We start from the raw sequence: 25,692 nt of genomic DNA, 5'->3' as shown, positions 1-25,692 counted from the left end.
CTCTCTTTGATCAGCAAACTGGTCACTACCCAAGGGTCCGTCGATTGGCCATGGCCGCCGTAGAACTCTATCGCAGCCAGTCTTGATGGCCCGGCTGAATTGTTCAGCCATCAATTCCACCTCCACCCTGTATTCCATGCGCCATTCCAACCCATGTAAAACAGCTGCACACTCATGCCGCAGTCTGTTTTCATCTAGGTTCCTTAGGTTGTAGCAACCTGAATCTGGAGCTCTTAGACCGCCTCCGTAAACCATCTCATAGGTTATAAGCCTATGATCGCCCGTCACCAAGGTGACGTCGATGTAACTTTCCCACAGTTCACAAGAGAAAGTAGGTGGTTGTTCTGCCTTGTTAACCAAGTAGAGGTTCCTGGCTTCTACAAACTGTGCGAGACCAGCACCTCTGTGGTCAGTGCGTGGTGAACCCCAGGCGGAAGACTTGGCGTCACTAATGCATTTAATGTATGCTTTGTTTAGTTTTTAAAGATTATAGAGAACTGTAGAACTGCTTGAGAAAAGGCATCTGTGCACTTTAAGTGGTTCCGCAGTGGCTTACGTATTAGCCTGAACTAAACTGCAAACCTTTGGGTTATTGCTAATATCACCCAATATAACAATTATATTACCATTTTTATAACCATTAATTTTATAAATATAATTTAACCAAACTTAACCCTCGCTCGCTAACCTTGACTAAGTAATAAAAGTAATGTTTTAAGTAATTAAATAATAAATTCAGTAATTATTGCAATTATTTAAATAATCAAAACATTACTGTTAATTAGTCAAGGTTAGCAAGCGGAGCAAGAGTAGGTTAACTTTTGGGTTATTGTTTAAATAATCAAGCTTTTTATTACTGTTTTGACTAATTGTTAATTAGTCGAAGTTAGCGAGCAAATTTTTTTTCAAACTGCGGTACCACCTAAAGTGCACAAGTGCCCGAGGAAAAATCATTCCTAAATTAAAACAGCTTAAGCCATCATGACTGCCCTGATGGAAAGATATGAGTGGTTAGCTGCTAAGCCGGCTGAGACTCAGGAAGTTGTGGTGAGGGAGACTCTTTCTGTTTCGGTCCCGGCTCAACAGACGATTACGATTCCTAAGCGTAAACGATACGCAGGTATTTTAAAAGAAAGTAGAGAGGCAAGTCTGTCTCGAAAACAACCGGAGGTAGTCATCACAAATTTAAGGGAAGGGGCAACCACTAAATCCAGCAAGGAGATGAAGGACAAATTTCAGGTGGTCCTTAAACAAAAGAGGTCAAGCTTGAAGATTCATAATATTCAAAAAAACAAAAAAGGGGTAATCGTCATTGCTGATGAAGAAACCATTAAGGTTAATTCTGACTCTCTAAAGGTTGTAAGTCCAATATGAAAGTCGACCCTAAAAACAAGAGCGCCCAAGAATCATAGTTTATGATACAAATCGGTGACTATCTGAGGATGAGTTGAGAACTCTCATTAGAGAGCAGAATACTCAGATGAACTTCTTATAAGTCTGAATGTCGGTTATTGTTTAAATCGGGTTGGCGCGAGGCAAAGCAGTACCACGGTATCTTCGAGGTAAGTAATACTTTATTTAACAGCTTCACAAGGAGGAAAGGTTGTTTATGTCTATAAACAACCTTCTCTTCTAGTCGAGTTATTATATGTCCAGCGTTATTTTAAGTGCTGTAGGGCTAAGTTCTGTAATCATCTTGCAGTAAGTACTCATTGTGGTGACAATGAGTATGTCAGAGGATCCGATTTGCATTAATTGCAAGCGCCCTCGGCAAAGATCATAAGCACCCTTGTCAATAGGAAAATATGTGGACAATATCTGAGAGCTGTTGAAATGTATTACAACTCAATATTTAAAGGTTAGATTTGGTTAGTTAAATGCACAGGGTGCCTACATTGTTCAAATTGAGCTTGGTGAGATAGCGCTACGTCAAGGGTTGGATGTTGTTCTGTCATAGCATCCATACATAGTATCTTGTGAACTGCCAGGTTTTTCTCGTTGGAAGAGGTTTTATTTTGGTTAAGATAGTATGCCCGCTGTTTTGTGAAAAAGAGAGGTTTTGATTGCATCTTCATTCAACAGCTCTCAAATAACCATCATGTTATGGTCCATATGGATGTTGTGAACTTGCATCTGTATGTTGCAAGTTCATATTTTCAGAATAGAGATCCTGCTGATCGCTATCTTGAGGTCTAGGATAATATCCTTGGTACTACTCCAATCCTTATTGGTGCAGATATGAATGCTAAGTCACTTTTGTGGCATAGCGGTTTCACCGATATGGCCGTGAATTAGTAGAGGGCTTCTTAGCCCAGCATGGTCGTCAGATATAAGTGCCTGGAGAGTTGCTCACTTATGCAGCTAGTGTAGATGGCCGACGGTTGTTTGGAGGAACGAACATCGATGTTACCATTGGTAGTATATCCCTGCCAATGTTTTTAACTAGAAGGTACTTTATGATTTCTCTAGCGATCATCGATTGATTATGAGTTTATTATTATACTGAAAATTTTGATTAATATTAAAATATTTGACGTAGAAAAATAAGAAAAAAATCATTTTTTGAATGGGAATTTTGAATCACTTGTGGGGAACATTACCACCTAAGTGTGTCTTCTGCTTGATGCACTAGCATATTTTTTATATAGTTTGCTTCATGGTCAAAATTACCAGACTGAAAATATAAGACTATAGAAAAATATAACTGGCTAACTGTCTAAAAAATATAAATGGTGACAGAAGGGACAAGGACTTGAGAATGTTCTAATGAATCCAGAAGATTATGATGTATTGCAGTAGTTAATCGTTTAAGCCAGAGAACTTAATTGTCACATTACATAAAGCAGTATTACATAAGTAGAAGAGTCAAATGTATGCAGGAAAATTCTGATTTTATAACTAAAGCATCTGCTACTTTATATAGTAATGATATAAGTCATTGAGTTCAAGCTGTTTTTTTATCCAGTCTCTGTTTAGTATAACATAAAATTCTCATCTGAAGAAAACGCATATCCAAAATTAAATTAAAATATTTGTTTAGTTTTACAGAAGGAATCTATAAAAAAGTGGTGTATATAGTATGTTTGCTTTATTTAAAAAATGATAGGAATTTTTATAATCTATGAACATATTTTCTCAATTACTTTTCAGAATTTACTAATCAGAATTTTTCCAAATACAAATCATTAAACAATTTGTAATTAAATACACAAATACATACTTTAATAAATGTTTTATTGAAGACAATATTTTTTTTATAAGAAAACAACAGATAAATACTAACAATTAATCAACTAAAACTATACGTAGTTTAATTTAATGACAAACTACCATGATGTTCTTTACATAATTTTTTCATACTGAAATACCATGTACCAATCTTTGTATTATCTAACAAATCTTGAAACGCTCTACATCCTTCTATGCTGTTCAATACCCCATACACAGCAAGATCAGCCAGATTAGGTGATGACCCTCCATGATAGGGAGTTCCTTTTCTTTTTAATTCTTTCAACCATTGAAAACAATTGTCATAAAGGGATTGTCGAACATCATCTTTCAATGAGTGCCTGAAAAATGAACATCCAAACTAAATTTTAAGATGTAAAATTACATTTTCATGAATAAGTTTATTATTTATTTTTCACTTTAATTTATGCCAGAAAAAATTTCCTGTCTAAATTACATCTTTAACTAACTATCATCATATATTATCTCCATTTTTTTTTTGTTTATTCTCCAACTCTGCTAAAATGTTACTACTGTCCAAACTCCACAAATTTTTAAACCCTATCCTTTATTTTATTTAGGAGAATAATGTTGTAGTAAGTTCCAACAATTTAGTTTAACACTTATTTCATATAACCTATAAATGCACTTTCCATAGTTTTTAGTAGATTTTATCTTTACTTATTTTGTTACATGTGTTCTATACATTACATTATAACTCATTTTATGAAACAGACTGAAAAAATTTTTATCAGTATTATAGACTGTTCTTTTCTGCATTATAATAGAAAATTGTAATTTATTTGAAAGACACCTACAAAGTAACACACAGGTAAAAAAGTACACTTATTTTCCCAGTAAATTAGTTTCCTAAGGGTGTTTAAAAAGTGAGGTTTACTGGTATTAAAGAGTTATATCATTTAAGTATGTTTAAACAATTTTTCCATCTATATCCTAACACTGTTTCATATATTTAATGGGTTTTAAAGGAAACGAAAATTTTCTTTTAAAATGAATGCCTGAAAAAGTAATAAAAACCTCTTATGTGTCTTTCTACCTGTCTTTTCTTAAAGTTCTGTGAAGAAACTATATTTTTCCTAAGACAGTTTAGATTCTCATCCCTTTTAATTGTGTTTTTTTTCTTCAATACAACTTTTCATGTTCTTAAGTGAAATTATGAAGCATATACACATATAACAATGCTATTAAAAAACAAGGTTCTCTCAAAAATATTTCCTACCTTTGTTGAGATTTTTCTGTTTCCATTACTGAAACCAATTAGCATAAAAAATTTAAATATCCAAATACTCATAATAACCTTAATTTTTAATCCTTATAAATCACAATAAAATTATGGAATGTTGAAATTGCACTATCAGGCAATTAGCAAACAACATACTGCATTATTTTGAGCATAATTCTCTGCAATTTTTAAATAGATTGCAATTAATGCCAAATAGATAGCAATCCACTATAATAATGCAGAAAAAAATATGTTTTAATACAATTAGATGCATTTAAAAATTCTACTTTTTCCACGGTATGTAATAAATATTCTACATCAAGTTTTTCATCACTGAAATGATCAATGTGGGAGAACTGAACAAGATCAACTAATTTTACAAAAGTTTATTATGAGGAACAATAACCTTGAAAAGAAACAAAAAAATTGGAGAATAGGGATTTTTTAAATCTTTTAATATTTGAAAATAGCTACACATAACACTTGAAGATACAATAAAACTGGAATACAAATAAGAAATCTGATAAAATGTTAAGCTTCAGAAAGTATTTATACAGACTATTTTTTTTTTTATTGACATTGCCACATTTGACCAATTTTGTATAAAACTGCTTACAGTCAGTCCAGTTGTATGAAAGAATCAAGGTTAAAATATATAACTTTACAGATCTAAACATAATAAATTAATACTCAAACAGATAATAATTAATACTTTTAATTTAATGATTAAATTAAATATATGATTAATTGATTTAAATTGTAGAATATATTTTAAAAATGACCTTTGTTTTAAACGTTTTCCAATGATCCACATAACATATGCACCAACATAAACAATAAGACTTACTTCCCAAGCGGGAAATAATCTTTCCCATTCTCCAACCTGAGATAAAAATAAAAATGTAAATAAAGTAATTATAATATACATTTATTTATTTTATAAATTTATTATAAATATTACTTATATAATATATATATATATATATATATATATATATATATATATATTTTATATTATAAATTTTTTTCCCAATAATAACACAAATGAATTATCAACTTTTCAGAAAAATTTCTCAATGCAACAATCACCATCAACATAAACCTCTAATTTCCACTTGCACATCCTACATTCAATCTCTGCTCCCTTCTCCATTACTGCTTCTCACAACTCTTGTTGATAGTCACTGAAATAACCCTGTAGAGATCACCCTATGAAAAACATCTATAATAGATAAAGAAATCGCAGCTGGTTAATGTAAAGAAAAACAATTTTTCTGTCATGTGTTTCATCATTTTATATTAATAAATAATTTTATAATTAAAAAATATATCACTATTTGATTTCTGCAGCATTAAATCAAACTACACGTGAAAAACCAATACTTTAAAGCTGATATATATAACAACAGTAAAGTAATAAGTTATTAGAATTATTATTGATCTACTTAGTTTAAAACTGTATATTATAATGAAATAATATTTCATTCAAATTTAAGATTTAAAATACACCCAACTCCCAATTAACTGCAATAACCAGGAAGAGGTTCAAGGATAATCCAAAACCATAGCAAAATTGCAATGATCCCAAAATAATATTTATAAAGTAATATGTGTTTTAACACATATTACTTTATAAATATTATATTATACACTACACTATTACATACCTGGTTAAAAATAATATCCATAAGTTTATTCAAGTTTACGTTACATATTAACGTAACATAATTATCACTAATACTGTACGTAGATTGTACATACAATAGTATTAACAAACATTTATTAAAATTACAGTAGCTGAGAAAAAAATATACAAAACTTTAAAAAAAATTGTGCATTTTAGTCTTTCAGATATTTTCTTTAAAATAGGATGCAATAAATTGTTTTAGTGACTGAAAACATCATCTTTTATTTGAACTTCGCAGTTTGCCTAGCATAATATTATACAATGAACTACATTACAGCATTATATTCAAAACAAACACAAATTCAAGTACCGAATGAATGAAGGAGTAAAACCTATCAAAGAAAGAAAAAACTAAATCTTTAGCTTCTTTAAGAAATTATTTTTTGAGAGGTATTATGACTTAAGTCAAACCGCAGTTAAACTGCTCGTGGATAATCAGGAGTTGACTGTATTTCCAATGTTTTTTTTCCATTATACTAACAATGGTAAAATTTTACTTCCATAAGAATTTAATGTAAAAAAGATACAAGTTCCTTCTCATACCTATATAAGTATATGGACTTAATTCAAAATGTAAAATATAGGTTGTCAGATGGTAGTGTTCTTGATCCTTTGATTTTCTTAATGTTTATTATAAATGATTTACTTTAGCATCATTCATAATATTTGGCCCATAAATGTCACAAATTTGCCTGTGAATCTCAGCTGTGGAATTGTTTTTTCTATCAAAGATTAATGAATATAAACAACAAATGACTGAACACTATTGTTATTAACAGCTGACTACTGATTGAAATAAATGAGCTACACAAGCACTATCAGTTTGCAAAGCATATACAGGCAAAAAATTCAAAACGGACCTTACTTTAAAAAGATACCTCGTATTCTATAGCTGCACAAATAAGGAAACACATTTATAAGGACAACTTGTAAAGCTTTATATAATGTTAGTTCCACATTTTTAAGATTGTCATAAAGCACTGTAAGACAACTGATGAAAAATCTTGTTCTATACCTGCATTTGCTCTATAATCATATTTATAGGTTAAATTTACAAGTTTATATTATGAAATAATATTACACCAGAATTGTTTTCATATATTTTCCTTTTTTCAAAACAAAAGACAATGTTACTTGTGCATGGGATATCTCTGCTAGTAAATAATAAAACATTTTCATTAAAAATTATCATTGAAGCATCCTTTCCAATGATCATTACTATTGAAGAGTTTATGTAGAATAAAAAACACACTGGAAAAGTATTGTGATTATTATGTATGAAACATCTACTTTTATAAGCCATAAATTATTCCAGACCTCACTGCAGCTTCAGCAGCTTTTTACTAAACATTAAATAACCTGTACTACTGCAGATTTGTTACTCTCCCTTGTCAGTTCATATTTATCTTTTCAGAAATGAAAAATTCAACAGAGACATCTAGAAGTGTTGAAAAATAACTTCTTTAGCTCACAATCATGTAAGAAATTCAAGGTTACATTCAATTGGTGATACAATGTGTACATATTTTTTTGGAATTTTCAAAAGTTCTAACAGCTCATTCTCAGAAGTGAAGTGATAATACAATGATGAACATAATGTAAAGTTCTACTGTTTTCGTTATACAGAGAAGAAAATCATAAAAACAGAAATGGATTTTGGTGTAGGTTTTAAGGTAAAGATATCCCGAAGCAGAGAATCTTAGAAATGACCCACCGGGTTGGTCTAGTGGTTAACGCGTCTTCCCAAATCAGCTCATTTGGAAGTGGAGAGTTACAGCATTCAAGTCCTAGTAAAGCCAGTTATTTTTACATGGATTTGAATACTAGATCGTGGATACCGGTGTTCTTTGGTGGTTGGGTTTCAATTAACCACACATCTCAAGAATGGTCGAACTGAGAATGTACAAGACTACACTTCATTTACACTCATACATATCATCCTCTGAAGAATTATCTAAACGGTAGTTACTGGAGGCTAAACAGGAAAGAAAGAATGAAGAAGAGAATCTTAGAAAATGGTAATGGATGAAGGAAGTAAATATTTTCAAGTTTTTCACAAAGCCTAGAATTATGTGGAATTAAAACTTGAATTTACAAAATTCAATTAATTATGCATTTAATATATTTAATTTTTTTTAATACTTTACATTATTTTAAGAAATGTTAATTTTATAATTGATTAAATTTAATGCATTCCTATGCTTACAGAGATTTATGAAGGCATTTCAACCAATTTCTACAGAAATGTCATTATTAGCAATATCATAATCACATTCTGCAGCTTGCAAAATAACTGAAAAATAGTTTATCATGTAAGGAGGTAATTTATTATGTGATCAAAATTTACTTCAGAGGGCATTATATTGAATTGAATGCAACCATTAATATTTCTGATACTGCATAATGGAGCTGCTTTTGGACTAAATCACACTGTTCAAGCATACAACCATGCTTTTTAAAACCAAAATTTGTCGAATTGTAGACTGTAGACTTTGTAATTGTAGAATTTATTTGCAAAATTAGTGATCATTTGATCTGAATTGAATGAACACATTCTGACAGGAAAATGATTGAATGTAAGTTTAAGCTTGAAGTTCTACATGAAGTTTCTTTTATATTTCAATATAAGACTTTTTTCTACATATAACCTCTATGCCTAAAAATATTTATGTTGAACTAATGTTTTTTGCAAACAATTTATATACTATATGAGGTCTCTAAATAAAGTAATGAGACTGGTTCAGAAAAACATTTTATTTACAATCCAATTATACATGGACTCTATCACCTTCAAAATAGTTCCCTTGGGAAGCCATGCAATGCTTCAAACAACACAGTTTTCCCACTCTTCAAGGCAGTGTTGGAACTCTGAAACCAAAATATCTTTCAGATGGTCAGTTTTCTACTGTTCCAAAATGGTGTCTTTTGAGGACATTTATAGAGTGTGGAAGAGGAAAAAGTTGCAGGGGCTCAAGTCAAATGAATAAGGTGGTTAAGGAAATACAGGAATGTTTTTCTTTGCCAAATTGAGAATGCAGTGTGACAAGGTACATTGTCATGATGCAGCATCCAGTTGTCTTTGATGGCTGGTATCACACGGGCAACTCTTTTCTGCAGTCTTTCAAGAATTTCTCTGTAAACATGTTGATTTACAGTCTGTCCTGTAGACAAAAAGTCCTTATGAACAATGCCATTACTATCAAAGAATCAAATTAGCATGGTTTTGATTTTTGATTTGCTCATTTTTGCTTTTTTGGGACGTGGTGAGTTTAAAGTGTACCACTCTTTGCTCTGGTGTTTTGTTTCTGGGTCATACTCAAATATCAAAGATTCATCACCAGTAATAACATTTTTTAGAAAATCAGGATCAGTTTCATTTCGCCCTAGATCACGGCACACTTTCACCCTGTTGTTTTTCTGTTCAACAGCGAGGTTTTTTAGAACCAATTTTGCACAAACTTTTTTTCATGTCAAATTCTTTTGTCAAAATTTGATGGACTGTGTTGTGGTTCAAACTGAATTGTTCTGCCACGATTCTGACAGTTAAATCACCAGTCATACTATATATAGTCTTTGATTCGCTCAACAATGTTGTCACTTTTTGACGTTAACAGTCTTCTAGAGTGTGGATTGTCCGCAACTGATTCTCGGTCATCTGAAAATGCTTTAAACCATCTAAAAACTTGGGCTCATGACAAAGTTCATCTCTGTATGCCCTTTTCAATTTTCAAAAAGTTGCAATAGCATTCTCACAGAGTTTATTGCACAAGAGTTTATTCTCACAAAACTTGATTGCACAACATTGCTAATAATTAGTATCCACTCATTTTTGTAACGCACAACAAAAACTTGCTTCACGAAAAGTTTGTTTACATCTCACATAGCAACAACAGGCTAAAAATAGTAATACCTTAATATTAATCAGCTGTTCATGTAACTATATGTTTAGTAGTAACTTGTGTTGCTAAGTGTTGCCACGTGGTTGCCAAAAAAATTTTGTCTCATTACTTTATTTACAAACCTCGTATTTCAACAAAAGATATGTGATGAACAAAATATATCAACTTATTTTTAAAGAGTATTCTTAATAGTGTTTAGTATCTTGTGAATTCATCCTGTAGAATTCATTGTAGGATAAAAACAAAAAAAATGAGATCTGTCTAAATTAAAATGGGATCCCTGTAGAAAAAATGGAATGAAACAAGTAACCCACATCATTACTCAATTTATTTTCAATCGAAAACACACAGGACTCTGACTATACTTAACCGATTCACAAGCAGAGATTTCAGAGTAAGATACTCTTATTTGGAAATAATTGGTTTGTTTGAACATGTAAATTTTATGTATTTTATGTATCTTCAGAATTTTTGTATATATTTTTAATTTTCATTTAGGAATGTAACTTATAAATGATAGAAAAAATTAAATTCAAACATCTACTCCAAGCTACACTGATTTTTTCACCTCTAACTTCAGATTTGCATTTTGAGGCTCATAAAATCCAAACTACTGCACCAGTTTCATTGATATTTAGATATGCATATCCAATTTGATATAAATTGGTTGATTTGTTCTTGAGTGATCAGTACCAGCTGATCTCAGCGAAGCCTACTTCTTGAAGTCTAAATATTTTTTATAGTAGTTACTGTGGGACTTTAATGCACTCTATTAAAAAAACGAAGAATGTTAATCAAAAGAATACTCTGCACATAAGATTAATTTTTATTCAAAATTCTAAAAATCATTTATAAATACAATATTTTTATTTAATAAAATGAATTTGAAGGTACAGGTGTTGAAAACCCCTATTTAAAGATTATAGAGGTAGCATTGCCACCTCTCTGTCAAGTTATCATACTTGCCAGAGAGGGCGCTAGCATCATCCCTTGATCAGTTCATCAGCCTATGGGCAAGTGATCATAAATGACCTCAGTTCAGGGAATTTACTTCAGTTGGAAAATATCGGAAACCTTTTGATAAATAAAACAAAATTTAACAATCTTAAAGATAATTTACCTTAGAAAACCACCTGAATGATTCGAGTGCTTCTTCTCTAGTCCTATATACATTAGGAGATAAAGAATGTACCAATACCTCATCAGCCCACTTTCTCCATTTTTGTACATTCCTTAAATAAAAAAAAGCAAGTAATATTAATAATATAATAACAAAATAACTATCAACAATAAAGATTGTAACACTTACTGCTTTTAGTAATTTCAGATTCATAAATATTGAACTGTAACCAATAAATCTATACAATAACTTTAATAAAAAAAATTAATTAAAAAAATGAATATCAAATTTTGCAATCAGAAGCTTCCTTTCTCGGACTAAAATCTAAAAATAGTGTAGAAATTACATAAATCTGCCTTTAAGGACAGATGGGAAAAAAGTGACATTTGCAACTACCACAGATCAGTGAAGAGAGTACATGAATAAACACTAAAATATATGAAAGGTTCACTTAGATGATGCGTTCACTCCTCACCAATCTTGACTGTAACATGTCACTGGTGCTCCCGACTATGGGAAGATTCATTTAAAAACAACATACAAACATTAAATTTATAGGCTTCATGTAGAAGGAATAATAAATAAATGCAGCATACTGAAATCTTAAATGTGTTTATTTTTTATTTATAGAAAAATTATCTCTTCACTTTTTACAAGAGGTGTTCAAGCAAGATCCTTATTTTTAAATATTAATGCAACTATTAAACCGCCATCTCTCTCTTTTTCTGTTTAGCCTCCAAACCACCATAAGATATTACACTTTAGAGGATGATATATATGAATGTAAGTAAAATGTAGTCATGTACACTCACAAGTCGACCATTCCAGAGATATGCGATTGAAACCCAACCACCAAAGAGCACTGGTATCGATGATCTAATATTCAAATCCATATAAAAGTAACTGCCTTTACTAGGATTTGAACCTTAGAACTCTTGAAGCTTTATACATCTAAAATAATCAAAGTTATCTTGATAGATTTTCATTTTCATAGGGTTTTTTTTTAACAACCGTTCGTTTAGCTCTTAACAAAAAAATATTTTTACTTAAATGATATGATCCATCTAATTATAACTGGAAGGAGTAAGGGGTGGGATGGAGGGGGAGAGAAAGAGAGACTGATGAAGTGTTTCATATTGGAGCTGGCTGTTCATAATCAAAAAGGCTGCCAAAACTTTAAGGTGTAGCCTAATAGGAATGGTATGTAAAATATAAATATTAGTACTGGAAAGGTCAATGTGAAAAAATATTCTTAATGTTTAAGCTAAATAAAACCATTTTGCCTACATTTCAAATAAAAGAAAAGACTGAAGAAGAACTTTTGTTGATGAATCTCAAGTGAATTAGATAATTTTTAAAAATTATTACAGCTTTATTATAGCGATAGCTTTTTTTGTGATAGTAGAAGAGATGCTGAATATATTTCCATATTGATTGATCAGTCGGACTAATACAATAACACAGGCTGAAGAATGAAAGTAGAAAATCATTTTTTAAATTCTCACCTTCAGGTTTCTTAGAATACTTTGGGCCATTTCTGATGAACAGGATGAACAATTTAACAAACACTATTTTAACAACCAACACCATCATTAATGACACTAGAACCATGCTTTGGTGGGCAATTTTTGTGTTTAGGGAGAGAGAAAAGAAATACTACAGAAGAAAAGCTATGTCAATCCATTTTGTCAAAGCAAACAGTTAAACACTGTAAATATTAACTTTATTCATTTTTATATATTACTATTTATTTATTATTTAAATGATTTTGCTTTGTTGGGTTTTATTTTGTTTTGGTAAGTGGATTTTACGATGTCACTTTTAAGTAAAAGAACTCTAAAATGTTTTAATTTTAAATAAAACCTTTTTACCATTTGTTTTTTTTTTAATCTAAGAATCAGATGATTTAAAAAACTCTAATTTCCTCTGAATTCAACAATCCAAATTAAGGAAGTATACATATTTGCAAAGCAAATGATAAGTATATCACTGAGTGTACAAAATGTAATTTTTCAACTTACTTGATTTCACTGAAGTCTGTATTTTCTGAAATATTCTGATACATTAAAAAATATCTATTCATTATTTCTTTTTTACGTCTATCATCTGCATCATGGTATTCAATGGTAGGATAAAATTTGACTAACTCTTTAATACCGGTTGACTTGTCGTGAAAATAAGATCCTAATAGTGATATTATCATTGAACTGTCATTTAGTTGCTGTTAACATAAAATAATAATAAACATAAAATAGTTAAAATCTTAATTAAAATAGTCCTTGCACAAAAAAACACGGTTTAAGTTTAGATAGTGAGACCCTTCCATCTGAGTTTGGTTAAATGATTACAATAGTTCGGACTAGATACTTCCCTCTCACCACAATATTTTGTAGGGAAGAGTAAAGTATTTTGCTTACAGCATTTTACTATCTGAAGAATAAGCAAATTTCTGCAACACACACACAAAGTTCACTTAGAAGACAGATGCATGAGAAATCTCATGCATCTGTCTTAAGTTTAATAAGTTTGAATTCAGTATTTTTCAATTCATTTTTGACAAAATGTAGAAAATGTTGGTTAAAATCATGGCTTAGTCTTTCAATAAATTATAACACCCTAAATGACAGGAAAGTAGTCCCAACCTTGATTTTATAGTTACCTTCCATAAAACAAAATAACAGAATTTCTTTCTGGGCATGGTGTCTTCAGCGAAAGACTGCAGAGATTCTGCCTGACTGATTCCAGTATGTGTCCACAACATGGATGCCTTCCACGTGGTGTATGAATGCACTAAATAAGAATTAATGTGCACGGAGACTATTTGTCGGCTCAACATCATTGGGTCGACATTGCTGTATGGATGATTGTGGAATTTTTTTTTTGTTTATTTGGCAAAGGAGAGGATTGCAGAGGGGATCTAGGGTTTGGTTTTTCCTGGGTTTGCACTGTTCCTGTTTTGTCTTAGTATTTCCCTGTTTTATGTTTTTGTTCTAAGTTTTGTTTTTGTTTTATTTTGGTATAGTTTATTGTTGCATGTTGAAGTCACCTTATATACTCTCAGGTAGTATATAAGGTCAGCTCAAAAGGTCAGTTCCTTCAGGTATTGTCAGATCAGTCTTGTTCAAATGTGTTTTGTTGAGTTTTTTAGGTAGTCGTACACAGATGAGAATGTCACATGTGGCAATCGCATCAGTGGCATCCTGACTGAGGCAAGATCAAGGCTGAGAGAAGCCTTTTGCCAGGGTTTTGAGGGTAAAGCTCGTCAGGGCTAGGAATGGAGGGGGTGGTGTGGCGACTGTAGCCGCCACATGGTGGGTGTTTTCCTCTATAGAGTCAGGATACCTAGAATTTCCCTTAAATATATCTACCTTTTTTTTTTTTTTTTTAGTACAATGAATATTACATTTACAAGGCCAATTTCTGAGCTTCCTTTTTAACCTATTGCTCCAGGATGTGGAAACTGATTCATATTAATTTTAATGATTGGTTTAAATTTTATATAAGTAAATGAGCATTTTCCAATTCATTAAAAAGTAAATCTGTATTGTTTTTTTGGAATATATTTTATTTAAAATTGATTATAAAACAATATTAATATATTTATATGAGGTAATTGAAAAAAGGCTACCTTCAGAGAACTGAAAAACACTAAATACAACCTCTAAACACTGACTAGGAAATTATTTAAAAAATGTTTCTACTTTTCATTTGTTACATCTTTTTGTAAGTGCTGTTGATGGTATAACCAACTGATAGTAATATTAATATAGGAACTTAAGCAGTTTTTAAAAAATGTTTTTCATGTATAGGTTAACAATTATGATTTTAAATCACAAAGTCACAACAGGAAAATGCTTAGAACATATTTCAAGCTCTTAGAATTAAATTTATCACAAAAAATTAACATTGTGAAGAAGATATTAAGATTGTGGATTAATATGAGCATAATAATTAATACTTATACAGAAGGTGATACTTTCACTAATGACAATGACTGAACTGAATGAAGCAATAATTATTACTGAAGTACTCACAAGGAATAATAAAAAAAATTAGTAAAATCATGTTAAGTTAAACTATGATGATAGGATGAAAAATAATTATTTAATAATATACAAAACTAGAAAAATGAACTAAACATAGAAATTAAAGAATTCACTAATAAAAAGATAATAGTTTACCTGATATCCTCCATCGACTCTTACTAAAAGTATTGGAACCTTTTTATAATCTGACCACTTAATTTGTTGCCTTAAAACAGGATTTACTTCTACCACATCATATGATAATCCATAATAATCTAATACAGCTCGTACTTTACAACAAAATGGGCAAGTTGGATATTGAAATAAAATCAATTTTAAACCAGTAGAATCGACAGGCGATACAACCTGAAACAAACAATACAACCAAATAAATTTGTTACTGCATGAAATCCTTTGTCAGATGGAATAAAACAATATTTTTGATCTTGAAACCTTAAGATAATTCATTTAAAAAAAAAAATAACAGACACTGAAAATGCAGGAAAATCCATCATATTCCTCATGTGATAGAGGGTAAAGTTAATAAAAGGTAGAATCTACTTAGTAGTAGTAAACTGGTACCTAGATTTACAATCATTAATTTTGATGTGCATAAATAGATCCTAAGTCTTGGTAGTTGTATCCTACCTCATCCGGAAAATTTAGTAGACTACTATGCTAATTACATCTTAAAGCTTAGACACACCTTTGCTTTTGCTTCAACTACCTTTCTATGCATGTTTCATCTACCGGTTTCTTCATGTAGTCAGTCATCCCTCTACCAAGTCGGTAGTTCTGCCGCCAGTCTATTTGTGTTTGTCAAGGAAACTACTGTCATTTAAACCTATCAGTTTAATCATGTCATCCAGTACAGGAGAAGAATATGAGACGAAAATGGTGAACAAACAACTGTCAGTAAATTTTCCATCAGAACACATTGTTGTTTTTGAAAAATCTGGAGTCCTAAGGGTGTGGAAGAAAAAAGTGCATGGAACAGTATAACAGAGAAATGCTGTCATGCAACCGGAAAATAAGTCAGTGTTGCTCAAATGAATAAACTATAGGCTAACATGAAGAGCCAGTTAAATACAGTATCTTAAAGGAAACCAGAAGGAATAAACCAATTAAATTAAAGAATGGGAAAAAGATCTATTGGTGTTCAATTGCCAAGAAGAAAATTCCATATTAAATATAGTGCCTGTAAGAGTTTTCGTAGGTGCAAAGAGGTTTTACAAAAGAACCTAAAGAGTGTTTGTAATAATGAATAAAGTGACAGAATTTATCAGCAGATATGACCTTATCAAGACGTAGTGTACTACCTTCAACCTCATATGCTAGACCTGGCATAAAAAAGCTGATAAATTAAATTGCCAAGCCAAAGATTTGTTACTGCCTCAGTTGCAAAAGCTGGCATTATCAAATGGGTCACTATAGTGCTTAGCAATGTTATGCAGCACGGCACATGTAACTACTACTTTGGGGATATTTTCCAGGTTAACTTGGACGTAATTACAAACGATCAGAAACTTTTGCGTTAACTGATCTCTCTTTCTATCTCTCTGGTATGGATCAACTGAAGCAACATTGTATGGCATTTCTTGGTGGCTTAAACACAGTGATAAGCCATGGAGATATTCCATAGCCAGAATGACCAAGTAAATAAACATTTCCATCATACTGAGAAATCATGTTCCTAATAGTACTAAGTCTCCATATTCTAGTATCATGCATACTACCAGGCCAATACACAGTTACACTTGTAAATTTTTCATCAGCATAAAATGTAGCTTATACATTGATACCGGCATACCCTTTCTGGTTTACATACTCATCACCATGGACATGGTTTTTTTATTTCTATTTGTGTGCAGTCCAATGCACCTACTACAGTTGGCAGATGAAATTGTATCTACCAGTCTTACTTAACGTTATTAATTTCCTGCAGTGTAGATAGGAAAGTTGTCAAATTGCAAGGTTTGTCAAGAACCCTACCCGTAACAAAATTGAAAGTTTTACAAACTTGTCCAATCGACTTCGAAATACTCTGCTACTCCACTTTGGAAGGCTGGATCACCCATGCAATGTAAAAGTATTTCCATCAGTTTTCTGGGAATCAGGACTCCTCCATGTGTTTCTTCAATTACTGGAAAAAAGTTTACTCTCAAAAACTCTATTTCCACTATCAAACCGTAACAGTTCTTTACATTAATTTATATCTTTTCAAACACTGTATGTTTTCTTTTGTCTGACCGGTATTAACATTGCAAAGATGATGAGTGAGAACTGAAATAACAAGCACTAAAACATTAGTGTGCCCCCCACCACAGTCTTAAATATATAGATACATCTAGACCAAAAAAGTAGAATCTACTCTTTGTTCACACCAAAATTTAAGACGTATCTAGGCTGTCCGGAAAATCAAAGATGTGTCTAGTATAGTTCCTACAATTTTTATTCACATAAAACCGAGATAAAACTCAAAAACATTAAGGTTTAGCAATAACCACTTTTTATTATAGGAAGGTAGGAGACACAACAGTTATGCCAACAAAACGAACTGCAAACGACATGTAAAAACTTTTGTGAAGTTCAAAAATAACTCTACATCAATTTATATGCTCACCTATTTGATAGAAGACGAAGCAATGGTAAAGATATTTTATAAATGTAAATGAAAAAATAGAATATCTTAGTCATATATAAAAATTAATAGTAATTTATTTCAATAAGGACATCAGGATAAAAAATTGCGGTCATGAGAAGGGAAGTTAATAGGATTTATTTTAGAAAATCTAAAAGCATTAACATATTAATGCTTTTATAACTTTGCACAATGAAATCTCCATACCAATATAAGAAATGAGTTAAAATCAAAATTTCATTTTAATCACAAATCACTGAAAATGGCTAAAATTAGGAGGCCTTCAATTAATAAGTTGTGAAAAGAAAAGTTGTTTCTAGAGGTCAATAAAAATGATAAAGCACTTTTTACATACCAAACTAAACATATAAGCAGGTTGTCAAGAATGAAGTGCCAATGAAAAAAAATGCCAGATTTCAGCTAATAAAATTCTTTGGCATCAATTAATATGGTCACTACTTACTGATAAATACCAACAGCATTCAGTTTAGCATTTAGTTTACTAAATTAGCTCTAATCTCTTATATTTTATCCTTACTTCAGTTTCTAAAATTCTAACCCCAAGATTTTTCCAGATAGTATACAACCATTGTGCAGTCTTACCTAGAATTCAAATACTAGTTAAGGGCAGAATTTATATTTTATTTTAATCGTAGTTAACCGTAATTGTCAACTGATGGATATACTTGTTTACAGTAACACAATGAGGGTAATTTTTAAGCAAAATATTGATGAAATTTTAGATTACATAGTACTTACGTAATCTTTGTTAACTAATTTCCTCCAATACTACTTAAAATATGTGAGGGGCTCATTACAATGAATGCCATATACATAAAAAAAAAAAAAATTTAATTTTTTTAACTTATTTATATGTATCAGTAGTTTTAAAACTGAATTATTTATTGTGAATAATAAAAGAGTCATGGCTAATATTGTTGTCCCACATTAGGAAAGTAGACAATTATTTTAAACCTCAGATAATTTAAAACTTACATTAAGATATCTTATTACCTTGAATACTGCTTGACTGCATTTATCCATCAGTACATATCTGTTTTAATAGTTTATATATTATTGAGTTTTAAATAAATAAACAAAAAGAATAGAAATATAGCCAATTGTCTCTGTATATGTAAACACACAACCATAAACCATAAACACACAACCTGACTTGTCCATAAATCTCTCACAAAAATCACAACTTCAAAAATACCAAGTATCTCATGCCAGGTTTACAATGGAAAGGGAAGAATGAAGAGTTTTCCAATTGCCTCCTTCACTGAGCCTAAATACTTTTGAATAATAGCATGCCAAGCCCACTGAAATTCGAGAAGTACTCTGCCCTACAAGTGAAACCTTCATTCTGCTCTCTGCAGGAATTGGTTACATAATGAGAATCATCAAAAATATCAAACTCTGGTTAATGCTTCTTGTATGTAATGTGCGTTACATTGGTCACAGCCATTAGGTTAGAAAGACTGGGACAGATATAATAAAGGAAATAAATATACTCCTTTTTGCTATGAAACATTTATAAATATACTGCTTCAACTAAGCAGGCTTGAGTCAACTGCCTACTATTATCTACCTTGAAAAAGAGAGAAATTTAACATATTTCAAATTACATTTTTAAAAAATGGAAATTTTAACTATTTTGTACTATATACCAGTAAATAATTTTAATTTGGTTTTAATTCATAATCAAAGATAAAAATAAAGAATTTTTTTATGCAGTGTGAGCTAGAAATAGAATCAAAGAGGTAACACCTTAAAATCAATTACTGACTAGCTGGAATTATTTACCTTATATTACTAGAAGAAAAGAATTCTTTAAAATCAAACTGATTTCCTGTGCTTTGTCACTTGTCTTTCTAATAAACATTCTATCAAAAATCTCAAAAATATATTTGTAATTATTTAAAAAGATTATGCACATTCAAAAGTCGATAATTTTTGCATATGTTGTTGTTTTCATCATGATTGTAAATACATAAAAAAAGGTATTGCTTTACAGCAGTTTTTGAATTATAAACTTTTTAAAATGAAAAAATCAAAAAATGACAAAGTCCCATACCGGTGAGGACATCATTTTACAATATCAGCAAGCATAACCTAGCACTCGCTTAACTTGTCCTATCAACCTTAAGTCGATAACTTTATATTAACCAATTGTCTATTAAACTGTCTTGTTAATTTCATCCGAAAATAATGTATATCATACAAGTACAATACTGAATTATAAAACGTTTGGTGAGGGTACTGCGTAACTTACAAGGGATGTAAAACTAGCAAAAGGCGTTGTATTGATGCTTTTTCATGCTTCAAACTAAATTACTTCCATTAGAAGAGTACACAAATATTTATATATATATATATATATATATATAAATTTAAATAATAATATTTGTGTCATACTTTACTTTTAAAATAAAAAATACTGATTATTAATGTTATTACTACCAAAAGATGATAAAATTAAAAAAACTAAAGTAGAGCAAACTTTTTTTCATATTTACTGATGATTAACACGACGAGCCTAACAACACATGATATGACGACTATTATGAAAAATACACTCCCACAGTTAAAAATTGTTCTCTGTTGCACATGACATCACTCACTGACAACTGCTACTCTGCACAATCAGTTACTATGTAATTTACCTGCAGTTTATAAGCTAGTAGTTTCAGCATGAATGGCCACCGTGATCCATGTTCTTCTGAACATGATTTGCTGGGTTTTTTATTCTCATTTTAGCAAGTGTATTATTTGTACGTATGCAAAATCTGAGAATGTGTGTATCTAAAAACTGCAAGTAAACTGTATGTGTGTACCTGTTTTAAGTTTAAATGCAGGTGGATAACTTTACTAATTCAAAATGGTAATGTTTTTGAGTGCAAAAACAATAAAAATCTCAAAAATAATATTTATAAGCTTGAGAAGGTTACATTTCACTCATTCCCAAAAGATAGTAAACAAAGAAAAAAATCTGGGTAAACAAATGCAGCAGACAAGACAATTTTAATGTTATCAAAGCGACAATTAGAGCATAAAATTCAGACCTATTACTATGAGCGAGACTTACAAAGTGAACTTTAAAACTATGAACTGCATAGACAAACATTACAAAGGGATGCTTTTCCTACTGAGCACTTACCTAAAACAGGAACTAACAATAGAGTAACTGGTTAAAGTAACATATGTAGTGAAATTAGAGAAATAAAGAAACAAGTAAATGAGGTGCTATCAAATAAAAAAAAAAAAACGTTGCTTCATCATTAAAAAAATTACAAATTCATTAGTGAACACTGAAGAGGAAAATCTCAGCATGATGGGTTCTCAGCGAGCTGAAAACATTTACAGGAGGAAATGCCAAAATTAAAATCAGAAATTTATTCACTGAAGCAGCAAGGAAAATAGGTAAAAAAATATTTACTCTGGGTAAATTCAAAAAATGAAAAAGAGCATTAAATCTGATCAAGCTAAATGTATAAAGTGGTCTTTTAGACATTGTAAGGCATTATCTTTACACTCAGCTGGGCCACATGCTTAAAGATACCGCTTGAAACAGAAACATCCACTACCAGCAGTTTTGACTTCAAAAAAAAAAAAAAGGTGAACAAAGTTACAATCACTCTAGGTGTGCTAAGTGTCTTTATGAATATGATGAAAAAAATTATACACTTCTACAACCCATTAAATATGTTCTAGCGATTGATTTTCACAGTTTATTCAAAAATTGGAAGCAGCCTGTTTTTTATGATTATGGCTGCAAACTTATAAAACACATAATTTTTAACATAACTCAAGAGAATTTTGGATTCAACATCATGGCCATGACTTCTGACTTAGGTGGAAACCAAAGTTTGTAGAATGAACTGGGGTATAATGTGAGGAATACTTATATTTTTAGATCCTGTTACTGACAAGAAAATTTATGTATTTGGTGATGCTCCACATCTCATTAAACTCTTAAAAAACTTTTTAGATTCTGGGCTGTCAGTCAATTGAAAAATTTTAACAAAGATTACTCTCATTGATCTAATAGAGAAAACTGGGTCTTCAGCTATAAATATACTGGTATACAAAGGCAAAAAGTGAAATTAAAATTAGCTACCCAGCTGTACTCTCACACAAATCCGTGCCTTACATAGAGTAGGGTCCTTAGATCTTCTGCAAATTGAGAACTGGGAAGAGCTGTTTTCTTTCATTAAGTTTGTGAATGACTGATATGACGTTCTCAATTCTAAACTACCAAGAATTGATTCCAAGAAAAGAATGGCTGAGTATGAATTGGAATTAGAAATTCAATATAAAATTCTTCTTGATATGGAGTCAACAATGATAACAATGAGAGTTGGACAAAAAACGAAGAATCTCTTACCTTACCTTTTCGAAAAGGTATACTTATGAGTGAGTATCAATTCACTTAGAAGGCTGTTTGAAGTTATGCAAGCTGAATTTAAAATTAGCTACATAATTATGAACAGGCTAAATCAGAACATCCCAGAGGATTTTTTAGCATCATGAGATACAGCGGAGGACTACATGATCATCCTTCACTGCTACAATTTAAATACAGATTAGAAAATTACATTATTGGAAGAATTGATAGTTATATCTTCAGCAGCAAACATATTGGATAAAATAGACTGTGATGAGATCACAGTTACAGAAAATACTTCCCATTCTATTACATCCCTGCACCATAAGAATGACAACTCAAATGAATAAACAACAATCCCCACATATATATTTTCTGATTTAATTGACGACCTCTTTAGGATTAATGATGAGTATAAGGATATCGCCAAAATCACATGCAATGGGTTAGAAAGTGTTGGTGAATTTATTGTGAACAAATTTAAAAATAAACATCCAAAATTGAGTACAGTTACTTCTAATTTGGGGAAAGATACCTAAGCAATTCTCAGAGGGGTGGTTATACAAACAATCTACACATTTTTTACAAAATCTTTCAAGATTATGTTACATTTTTCAAAGAACAGACTTTGTACATAGAGAAAATTTTATCAAATCTCTACTTGAATTGAAAGACAATGCCCAAGATGATTTAAAAAAACTTTACTTTAGAACTGTTATGTTTTTTTCCATTAAGAAACAAAACATAATAGCAACATACCAGACAGTAAATCATGAAAAAGAAAATGTCAGAAGACTTGTTTCAAAAGACTGCTATTTACCCAACAAATATCTAACGTTATAGGCATTTACTCTTAATGGAGTTTGCTCTTAACTTAATTTTGCATTTATATCTTTTTTAAATTTCAATTATGTTATTGAACTCTTGAAGAAAGAAATTGTGATTAGTGATAATGATAAAATAATCGTAGCAAATTGTGAAAAAATATTATTTAGAATATAGCAGACAAGTATAGGCCCCTACTCATAACTAGGACATGTGATGTCCACTTTGTTTTCCCATGGATATTTTCAACAATAGTCATTCACCATTTTTTTTAAGTTTTAACTTCGTATAATGCAAATATGTAATAATAATCACGTAGGATAACAATAACATGTTTCTCCAGTTTTTTTGGGGCACTTTCCTCTTAAAAAGGGTCGATCTTGCAAATTATAATTGTAATACACATTATAATCATTGGAAAATATAGGCAGAGTCAATCTTCAGCTGGCAACGAGTTGTTAGGGAATGACAAGTGTGGGAGTTAGACTTATCTGGAAGTGTCATGCTAACATATTCCAAAATGACTGACTTTTAAATGGGCACCATCTTTCTAAATAATTATGAACATAATTAAATTTTGAAAGCATGGTCTTACTATTATGTATTGAATATGTGTGTATACTATTGTTACAGGGGAGCAACCATGGGCTTTGCTATATAGCATAACCATTCACTGAAAACTAAAATTTTAACAATGTAATGATATGAATAAAAGATGTGGCAATAAGTTAATGTGTAAATGTAAAATAAAAATTTATAATTTTTTAAATTAATTATCATTAGCATCGACTATCAACACAAAATTTATTGAGTATGGAAAAAGTTAAATTGCTTCTTGCAATTAAGTTTTGAAATGGATTTCTGTTTTTGTTTCAAAAGTTGTTGCAATACTATTGGTTAAATCAACAAGAGACAAAAATAGTGATGAGAAAAATAAAATTGGAGAAGTCAACGTATAACAAAATGTGAAATAGGCAAAGTAAATTCATCCATTTCTTTAATGGTATTATTACTAAGATCTACTAATACTTCATTTTTAAAATACAATAATGTACAAAGTGTCAGCTTTTATGAAAGTTTGCAAACTAAAAAAAAAAATCAATATTAGATACAAGATGATTAAAATTAATTTTTCTTTATCCAATATAATTATTAAATGTTCTTGCATAGTCAAAAAATAAGATTTAAAATCCTACTGAAATTTTTGATATTACAAGACAGCATATAACCATGATTACAAATGGAAATAACAGCTTACAAGTCATTCTTGAACATTGCATAATTATTCACAAGTATAACAAGTTTTCAAAATACTGGAAATATTCAACCCATGATATACCTTCATTCTATTGACCACCACATGCACTGGCTTCATCAACTCATCATGCTCAAAAAAATCAACTCTGATTTGATCTCTCTTGCAACAAAGGTACTTAAGGGTCACAGTAAAATTAAATACTGGGGCAGATCCTGTAACATATCATTCATACTACTATATAAATATTGCAAAAGAATAATTTGAAGAATTGAACATTACTAACATACAGATCAGTTCTCTGTTGACAGAATAATTTAACATCTCAAATTGTCACACAGTTTGGTAGGAATGGAAATGATGTAATGCACAGCAGTAGCTATATTATAAGTTAAAAGTTACGGTTTTTGTAGTTATTGTATATACATAAAAAACCACCGACGTATTAAACTTCTAATTCAGATTAGCCTAGACCACAAAATATTCAAACATTTTCTGTATAGTACAAGACATTTTCTTTAATAACTACAAGGTACATAATGATCATTATCAATTCTTAATAATTTTCAGATATACGAAGTATAATTGTCATCACTAAACTAATCAAACGTAAACGATTAAAGTAAATAACTATCAGAAATTTAATATTAATAGCTAATCTATACATCCCAACAATATATCTCTACCACATAACCTCAAATTTATCAGTAATAAACGAACGATTAAAGTGAAATAAATACCTTTCTTGATATTGTTACATTAGGTAGTTCATGTACAAGTTTACTAATTGTTTCTTTACTTTCAGATGGAATAGGTCGAATATCTAATAGTCTATAATATGAATAAGTAGAACCTGCAATTATACCAGCTCCTGCACTCAATAAACCTATTAATAAATATCGAGATTTTGGTTTAGTCGCCTGATAACTTTGAGAAGAATAAAAGACAGGCCCTTTTATCCTACTTAAATTACAAAATCTCAATTCATGAACATCACTTAGTAAATTACTATACAATCTAGTTCTCGCGCAACGGTAAACATATGACCACATGGCGGCCATAATTGAATAACAATAAAAAAAACATCCTACTACCAACGGCGTCTCAACTTCACGGTTTTTTTTTAAAAGCAAAATATATACAGATATCTTTCCAATTTAGATGTAGCCAGTCCTAGTAATTTCAGTCTATTAAATTCTATTTACGAATATTATGTGACAAACCAGGCATCCAAATCCAGCAACGTAAACTGCGTAATTTCTATTCGGGATTGAATGAAGTAATCATTGTAGTTTTAAAGGAAGCAAATTTTTATTGTTACCAGTTGAACTGTTAATTACAATTATAGTTTGTTGTTAGGTAATTATCGTGAGGTTATAATT

At 30.6% G+C, this 25,692-nt stretch overlaps 1 protein-coding gene across 1 annotated transcript; it reads right to left on the bottom strand.

The window, feature by feature from the left end:
* Nucleotides 1-3,217: 3,217 nt before the first annotated feature.
* On the bottom strand, nucleotides 3,218-25,582 carry Su(P) (prostaglandin E synthase Su(P)). The gene is made up of 6 exons (XM_075373915.1): nucleotides 25,051-25,582; nucleotides 15,359-15,568; nucleotides 13,199-13,398; nucleotides 11,178-11,289; nucleotides 5,254-5,354; nucleotides 3,218-3,569 (listed from the first exon to the last, which is right to left on the bottom strand). The coding sequence occupies exons 1-6, from the start codon at nucleotides 25,369-25,371 to the stop codon at nucleotides 3,311-3,313; spliced, it is 1,203 nt and encodes a 400-aa protein (XP_075230030.1). The 5' UTR covers nucleotides 25,372-25,582; the 3' UTR covers nucleotides 3,218-3,310.
* Nucleotides 25,583-25,692: the final 110 nt, after the last annotated feature.

This window comes from Lycorma delicatula, chromosome 8 (assembly GCF_047948215.1).
Source record: "Lycorma delicatula isolate Av1 chromosome 8, ASM4794821v1, whole genome shotgun sequence".
NCBI lineage: Eukaryota > Metazoa > Arthropoda > Insecta > Hemiptera > Fulgoridae > Lycorma > Lycorma delicatula.
The sequence above is the reverse complement of the archived record's forward strand: the minus strand, read 5'-3'. Positions and strand labels throughout refer to the sequence as shown.